This window comes from Zootoca vivipara, chromosome 15 (assembly GCF_963506605.1).
Source record: "Zootoca vivipara chromosome 15, rZooViv1.1, whole genome shotgun sequence".
Lineage (NCBI taxonomy): Eukaryota > Metazoa > Chordata > Lepidosauria > Squamata > Lacertidae > Zootoca > Zootoca vivipara.
In genome coordinates this window covers 32,757,072-32,766,021 of record NC_083290.1, presented here as the reverse complement: position 1 = coordinate 32,766,021, position 8,950 = coordinate 32,757,072, and the positions used below count along the sequence as shown (strand labels likewise).

At 44.8% G+C, this 8,950-nt stretch overlaps 1 protein-coding gene across 1 annotated transcript; it reads right to left on the bottom strand.

The window, feature by feature from the left end:
* Positions 1-1,124: 1,124 nt before the first annotated feature.
* On the bottom strand, positions 1,125-7,521 carry LOC118097302 (nucleoplasmin-like). Its single transcript, XM_035140044.2, has 6 exons — positions 7,452-7,521; positions 7,278-7,363; positions 5,808-5,927; positions 5,447-5,540; positions 3,510-3,712; positions 1,125-1,172 (listed from the first exon to the last, which is right to left on the bottom strand). The coding sequence occupies exons 1-6, from the start codon at positions 7,519-7,521 to the stop codon at positions 1,125-1,127; spliced, it is 621 nt and encodes a 206-aa protein (XP_034995935.1).
* Positions 7,522-8,950: the final 1,429 nt, after the last annotated feature.

The window sequence follows — 8,950 nt, the reverse complement described above, 5'->3', positions numbered from 1 at the left end:
TCTGATGGGAAGGCGTTCCACAGGGTGGGTGCCATTACGGAAAAGGCCCTCTGCCTGGTTCCCTGTAGCTTTGCTGGGCTCCCAGTAAGTTCCAAAGCACAATTCAAATTATTGGTGCTGACCTTTAAAGCCCTAAACAGCCTTGGCCCATTATACCTGAAGGAGCGTCTCCACCTCCATCATTCAGCCCCAACACTGAGGTCCAGCTCCAAGGGCTTTCTGGCGGTTCCCTCACTGCAGGAAGTGAAGTTACAGGAAACCAGAGGATCTTCTGGGCAGTGGCGTCTGCCCTGTGGAACGTCCTCCCATCAGATGTCAATGAGATAAGCAACTATATAACTTTTAGAAGACATCTGAAGGCAGCCCTCTAGCAGGAAGTTTTTAATGTTTGACTTTATGTTGGAAGCTGCTCGAAATGGCTGGGGAAACCCAGCCAGATGGATGGGGTACAATTAATAAAAAAATTATTATTAAAATGTATTTATGTTTATTAGTTTATCCACTTGTTTTATTGTTGTACTCCCATTCTGAAACCAGTTGGTGAACTCAGATCACCTCCAGCCTCCTCCTCATTCCTCACAGCAAAATCTCCGGTGCAACACCTGCAGAGTCTCAAGTCTCCCTGTCCCGCACTTGGCAGCAAGGCTTCAAAACGGCTTTTCCTCGAAGAGATGCCCTTGTCAAATCTCTCCCCACCCCCATCCTGCTGGTGGGGCTCTGCAAGGGCTTATTCCTGAAGCAGAAGCCCTTGTACATCCCCATGCTCCCCCTCATTGCAGCTGCGGGGCATTTTGCCTCAGGCACCAAAACATCACAGGCCACACCTGGTATTCCTGCAAGTGTTTCCTTATTTCTTTAAAAAGGCAAGTCACAAAGCTTACTCATGTTTTGGCTGTTCTGTTACTTAAAAGGGGATCGAACCATCAATCAGTCCTCCTTTTCCAAACATCAACCACTGTTGGGGAAAAATAAATAATGCTTGCTAAAAGCCAACATCCTAGTAGGACCTGTTCTTTCCAGTTTCCACAGGAATTGCCATTGTTGAGGATCAGTCTTGCTTAAATTCCAGTCAGATTAAGAAAAAAGGATGGATTCAGACTCAGGAAAAATACATTATGCACATTTTATTTCTTCTGAGCTGTGCTAAATAGACCCAACTCTTCTTTCAGTTCCTGGAAAAAGGAAAAAGGAAGTGTTAGGATTTTCCAGAACATGGTCACATGTATTTATGGATAGAGGATACTCTTCAAACCCTTGTGATCTACATTGGGATAAATGCTGGTCCTTGTGCCTGGGAGGGAGTCCTTAAAGCATCCGTCAAGGTTCCAAACACCAGAGGGTCTCCCAGAATCAGCTCCTTTTTCATGGGAAAAGCACCTATATTTGTGACTGCTGCTGCTGCTGTTGTCTGATCCTTGACCACAATTATTTTTTATTAAAGATTTCTTGAATTACAAAGGTGTGTGCAGTGTCACTCATATTTTAACATGTATCATTTTTGCAAATCAGTTTCATTTGTTAAGACACTAAGAAGAAAGAAGGAAAACGAGGTAAATAGGGGATGGGAGGGTGGATGGGGGTGAGAGTAGGTGACGATGTTTCTGTTTTGCTTAATATATGTAGGGATTGATGTATTAAGATTCATTCATTCATTCATTGTAACTGCTGCATAATTGCCTGAGAAGATACCAAAAAACCCCATCATTTCTCTTCTTATGGGCCTTTGGTCAATTCAACAAACTATGGCGGTATTTTTTGTTGTCTGTTACTGTGTTACGCATTTTTATATTGCAAACCACCCTGCAATCTTTGGATGAAGAGCAGTATAGACATTTAATAATTAATAACAATAATCATTCATTGAAACTCTTTTGGTTTCACCCATGTGCAACAGAGCAAAAAGAATCTGGAGTCCTATAGCTGAATATAAGAAGAGGCTGCTGAGCCAGACCAATGGCTCATCTAATCCAGCACCCTGTTCTCACAGTGGCCAACACCAGGTGCCTATAGGAAAACCTGCAAGCAGAAGCCGAGCTCAAAAGCAATCCCCCCTCCTGTGGTTTCCAGCAAGTGGTACTCAGGAGCATTTCTGTCTCCAACCATAGAGACAGAGCACAGTTATCATGGCAAGTAGCCATTGATGGCCCTGCCTCCATTATGGTTCTGCTCCATGCCTAGGAGCAGTAATCCTCCAGAATACCAATTGCTGGAAATCCACAAGGCTGGAGAGTGCTCTTCTGCTAAGGTCCTGCTTGCAGGTTGGTCACAAATGGTTGCTGGACTCTAGATCAGGTCGCTGGACTAGATGGGCAACTGGCCTGTTCCAAAAGGATCTTCGTGTGTATACAGCCATCATAGACCAGATAGGGACAGGAATATATTCCCACAAGGCCAGGAGAAAATGGGACACTTGTGTATTAACAAGTGTTGCTATCCACCTTAGATAAGTCCTGTAGCCACATTCTAGCTTGCCTTGTGTAGGAAAGCAAGCCCTGGGTTTGTGCATTTTATCTTGAATTTATTTCTTCTCTCAACCATCATCAAGGGTGTCAACATTGGGGGAGGGCTGTAGCTCACTGGTGGAGCTTCTGCATTACCATGCATAAAGTCCCAACTTCAATCTCCAGAATTTCCACGTCAGGCTAAGAAAGATTCCTGTCCAGCACCATGGAGAGTTCCTGCCAGTCAGTGTTGGCAATGCTAGACTAGATAGCCCAATGCTCTGACCTTCTACCTGTCACTTCTACCTTACCTTCCATCAGAACTTATAATCGCAGTTGTCCCTTGTTTGCAGCCTTCCCTGCTCTGCTTCCTCTTCTCCCCTGTAGAAGAAAGTTTAAACGGCACTTTCATGAAGATGCAAAGAAGGAGGGCAATATTTTTAGGAGCACCAAACCCACCCAAAACATTTTATAGGTTTTCTGTTCATCTAGGCTGGCTGTTTAGACCAAGGGTGTTGAAGTCTGAAATGCAACAAGGGAGCATCATTACTCTGTATGAAAAAATAAATTCTAAAATACTTCAGTATAGTCATAGAGGCCAGCTTTCTATGACCAATTTTTAGGAAGGGGGAGATCTCTAAACCTAAGTGGGGAAATAACTTCTCTATACCAGTCGTGTTTTATTTTCATCGTGCCTACTGAAGGAATATTAAAAACAAATTCAGCAGACATTTTAACTGAAGTACAGATCTTTTGCCTTTAGATTTCTTGTACACTGCTTAGAGATGACTGGAGTTAAGGGGTAAACAAATTATTTACCTGAATGGGTAAAAAGGTAATAGATAAAGGACCCCAAGGTGGTTAAGTCTAGTCAAAGGCAACTATGGGGTGTGGCGCTCATCTTGTTTCAGGCCAAGGGAGCCAGCGTTTGTCCACAAACAGCTTTCTGGGTCACGTGGCCAGCAAGACTAAACTGCTTCTGGCGCAATGGAACACCGTGACGGAAGCCAGAGCACACGGATTATAGCAGCAGGTGAAGATTCTCTGAATACATGAGTGTAGGCTTACCAGAGATTCCTCCTGAACAGGTTGTGGTGGCTCTTCCTTGGATGTGCCTGCCTGCTTGCTAGATTGGGCTTTGATGGGTTTTACAGGAGAAGCCTCCATTTCATCTGTCTTCGTTGACAGGTTTTCCTTGGAAGAAGCCTCCATCTCCTCTTCTTCATTAGAGGACTCTTCCTGATCTTCATCCTCGTCCAAAGGGGGACCAACTGCAAGAGGAGAGTTGGCTCATGATCATGTAGGAGGTGGTGTGTGAAAACTTACCATGATTAATCAAGCCGCAGGTAAACGGCCACGTATTTAGAAGACAGCTGGACTCTTTGGGCAAAACTAGATGCTGCATTAAATTGTGTAATTTATGTCTGTTTTCCTTTTCTAAAATGACGGCCACAGGAAATCCTTGGCGATGACTGACGCAAATAGAACACTTGATACCCTGAAGCTACAATCCCAGGATTATTTGGGAGAAAGGGTTACTCGTGATGATTATTCTTCCTCCTTGCCATAGAATCATAGAGTTAGAAGAGACCACAAGGGCCATCCAGTCCAACCCCCTGCCAAGCAGGAAACACCATCAAAGCATTCTTGACATATGCCTGTCAAGCCTCTGCTTAAAGACCTCCAAAGAAGGAGACTCCACCACGCTCCTTGGTTGCAAATTCCACTGCCGAACAGCTCTTACTGTCAGGAAGTTCTTCCTAATGTTTAGGTGGAATCTTCTTTCTTGTAGTTTGAATCCATTGCTCCGTGTCCGCTTCTCTGGAGCAGCAGAAAACAACCTTTCTCCCTCCTCTATATGACATCATTTTATATATTTGAACATGGCTATCATATCACCGCTTAACCTTCTCTTCTCCAGGCTAAACATACCCAGCTCCCTGAGCTGATCCTCATAAGGCATCGTTTCCAGGCCTTTGACCATTTTGGTTGCCCTCTTCTGGACACGTTCCAGCTTGTCAGTATCCTTCTTGAACTGTGGTGCCCAGAACTGGACACAGAACTTCAGGTGAGGTCTGATCAGAGCAGAATACAGTTGTACTATTACTTCCCTTGATCTAGATGCTATACTCCTATTGATGCAGCCCAGAATTGCATTGGCTTTTTTAGCTGCTGCATTACACTGTTGACTCATGTCAAGTTTGTGGTCTACCAAGACTCCTAGATCCTTTTCACATGTACTGCTCTCAAGCCAGGTGTCTCCCATCCTGTATTTGTGCCTTTCATTTTTTTTGCCCAAGTGTAGTACTTTACATTTCTCCTTGTTAAAATTCATCTTGTTTGCTTTGGCCCAGTTGTCTACTCTGTTAAGGTAATTTTGAAGTGTGATCCTGTCCTCTGGGGTATTAGCCACCCCTCCCAATTTGGTGTCGTCTGCAAACTTGCTCAGGATGCCCTCAAGCCCATCATCCAAGTCATTGATAAAGATGTTGAATAAGACTGGGCCCAAGACAGAACCCTGTGGCACCCCACTAGTCACTACTCTCCAGGATGAGGAGGAGCCATTGATGAGCACCCTTTGGGTTCGGTCAGTCAGTCAGTTACAAATCCACTGAATCCAGTTTCTTCTCTCTTAGTAAATACTTGTTGGTAAGCTAGTTCACTTCCTTTCTGGCTTTATTCCCTTCCGGATTCTTCTCCCGTTTAGTCAGTATGAGTTAGCATGGGCTACCATTAGTTTTTTGGCTCTATCTTGGCCACATGTAAAACCTATACTCAGAATGGCTTTCTATGCCATGACTAATAAACTTAAGTTTACTTATTCTTTCAACCAACTGTCTTACCAGACTACATATTTCTGCACTCCCCTGTGATACATTTACCAAACTCCAGCCCATGAGTCACATTTATTTTTCTCTCTGGCCTCGCCCACCCTTGACATGGGGGGCCTGGAAAGGAATTCAGTCCTTGAGCTGAGAAGGATTCCTCGCCCCAGCAGACATTACCTGATAAATATTGTCCGGCAAGGTAGACTGGCCCAGAGCCTGATTTTAGTCTGAATGTGACAGGAGGAGTCAGGTCAAGTCCCACCAAGGTAGCCTGGAGGGTACACAAGTTCATATTCTGAGACACTCACCACTACACATATCATAACAATGACATCAACAGCTATTCCATTTTGATAGATTGGCAACACAAAACCTATTGTGATCTATGCTAGATCAGCTCTCCTCTAGTTGATGGCCTCCCCAGTCAGATCTTTTGGGAGGTTCAGGCAATACATTTGGGTTGGCTGGGAATTATTTTGGAAGAGGTAATCAACACTTCTAAAAAAATGCATAAATAAATGGCATAGGAAGTACTCACCATTGGAAGCACAGAAAGTTTCAAGGTTGCTATATGCACTGCAGTAGATGGCTTGCTATCTTTGGGGGGCATGATCTCCACCATATTGACTTCATCCTTTGCATTTTCCCCTAGGCAGACCTTTTGGCAGAAATCAAAGCCATCAAGACCTCAACGAGATTGTAGTAAGACCACCATTTCTGAAAGTAGTCTTGTATCTTTGGCATAACGCCATGATCATTTCCCCCATGAGCCAACCCCAAGTACAGTGTTTTTGTTTTAGCTATAATGTAGACTGCAATCAGATTCTTCCCATCAAATGGACTGCAAGTAGGAAACAAGCAAAGTGAGATACTGAACAGGATTATCTCTTTCCCACTGCAATGTGAAGTTCCCCAACACGTCAAGGCCTAGGCCAAATATAGGGAACCTGCGGCCCTCCAGACACTGAACTCAACCATGCCCTAGCACATGAGATAAGAGGTACATGTGAAAAGAGGTCATGTAACATTACAGTTCATTTTGGTTTGACTTGGCAGCAGAAACTGTATTTTGCTGAATAAACTGGGTGGAGGGACTAGGGGCTATTGGCTTGGTCATGGGTGAGGAACCCGTGGTCCTCTAGTTATGAGCCACAAGTGGTCAGGGATGATAGGGGTTGTGGTCCAACAAGACCTGGAGGAAACCAAATTGGGATAGGTACTCTGTACCAAGAACAGGCAACCTCAGGGGCCAAATGTGTCTTTGGCCCTCAAGGCTCTCTGCAGGCCACACATTTACTAGCCCTGCTCTGTGCCTTCCTCATGTAGAATGTATCCTTGAACAATGATAATGCCTCTTGCTTGCTTAGATGGAGACATGGGTGTGGGTAGACACTTCTGACTTTTCTGGAACGCAGCACCCCATTAAAAGGATCCAGGGGAGATGCTTCTGTCCAGATACTCAGGTGGGGACGAGGGGCCACAGCACTCCCCAGGTGCAATCCAGTGGGGGAGTTACCCCTTGATGTAAGTCAGGGACTCCTTCATTCCAGTGAGCCGGAAGGCATGGGGGGTCTACCCAATGCCTATGCCAAACCTCTTACATCCGTTGTCAATGAAGCTGTGGCCTGATTTCACCCAAATATTGGTTGTCATGTCTCTTATTCTTGATATAGGGGAGGACCGAAGAGTAGGGGGAATGCAATGCCTCTTGCTAGATGAAGACAGGTGTGTGGGTAGAAACCCCTGACTTTTCTGGAATGTAGCGTGTTGAACAAATTATGGAAGAGTCGTGTCCATAGCTCCACCCACTTTTGCCTCTAGCCTGTGACCCATGGAAGGCTGCGCACGAGGGGATGTGACCTTCAGGCTGAAGAGGCGCCCCCCCTTACCTGCTCTATATACACCCAAAGTCAAACCCTCTCACACACCAGATGTGAACCAGATGCTACATATCATGGCCAGCCAATGGTCAAATATCCTTCACCGACAAGGCTAGCAAGTTACTTACTGTCCTCAGGGACAGCTGCTGGTCATATGCCTCCTCCTCTGGGATATCGAATGTGTAGCTTGGGTTCTTACCATCTAGCCGACATCCTGTGTAAAATAAAGGAGATGTCAGGAAGCCCTCGCCAGCTGTTGAGCAAAGGCTTCTTTATGCGCACGGAGAAGCAAAACTTCTTACCCCAGATGACACATGTAGGCTGCTCTGACCTAGAGCTTTGAGTGGTAGCAGTGCTGTCTTCCAAGACCATTATATACAGGGGGATTCGTCTGAGGGAAAAAAAAAGGAATGTGGTGAAACCTGTACTTTTCTAACAAGGAGAAGAACCTGCAACATATAGAAAAGGCACCGTGCTTCTTTGGCATTTCAGCTCTGCAAGGGCTCTATTGCTTTGAGAGGTAAATTGGAGGAAAGGTTAAAAAATGAACACTTGTTTTCATTTTCAAAAAAAGGAAATTGCATCAGCTGCAAGCGACTATTAAGAGCACTGCATCAGGTATGGTAGCGGAGTTTCCTCTGAACCACAGGGATAGAGGAAAATCTAGCTTCTGAAACTTGTATTGCCAGCCAATAGCTGTTTATATAGCAGTGAGGAAGGGCTACATTTAATAGCTGAATATGCACTCACCACCTTCCGAAGCGCCGAGTGTGGTTTAAAGTTTTTGCACCTCACAGGTAGGGAGGGGGTAGAAATTTGACTTAATTCACATTTAAAGGCAAACCTGATTTACGTTTCCCATGCATAGTATAGTATGAGAGTCAACACAGCCTTTGAAACTTGCATGTCTCTGAATTTTGCAATGAAGTTCTCCAGCCAAGCACATAGCCGCCAAGTCTCCCGTTTTTCGCGGGAAACCCCCGTATTTTGTTACCGTTTCCCGCTGTCATCCCGAATTGATTAATATCCCATAAATCCCCCAGATTTAGCTCCTGTTGGCTGCCATGTCCCGGCTCCCAGCTGTCTGCGCATGTCTGGACATGCGCAGAAGCGATTTCTGGTGCCGCTCTGCCCATGTCTGGGCACCAGAAATCAGGCAGCGCCGGCACCAGAAGTCGCTTCTACACATGTCTGGACATGCGTAGAAGCGACTTCTGGTGCCGCGCCGCTGCTGATCCCAGATTTTTCAGTCCGGGAGTTGGAGGGTGTGGCCAAGCAACGTGCACAAAAATGCATATATTAGCAAACAGTTTTACACACCAAGTTAATCCTCAAGTTTAGAATTAGGCTGACATTCCAGCCTAGAGCCAAGATAGAAAGGTTCTACATGGATAAATATTTTGGCCTTTGTCATTCACAGCTGCATGTATGTGTAAGCACATACGTGAGAAAGAGACAGCAGGCACACTGACTTAGAGACATGTTAATGATGGTATGCTCTAAACTAGAATCTGTGAGGGTGGAAAACAAGTAGAGTCAAATAATATTACCAAATTTTTAAAAAAGGAATATCAAGAATGTATAGGCTTCTTCTAGAATGGGGGATGAAAGATGAAGAGGTGAAAGAAGTAATGATTAAGTGGGTGAAAGATTTTGGTAAAAATATCCAACTATCAGCATGGGAAAGATTACAGAATAAAGAATGGAAATTTATGGCCTGCTATACACTAAAGGAGAATCCTTTGAAGATGTTTCACAGGTGGTATATAACTCCCAGCAAACTACCCAAAATTTATAAAAC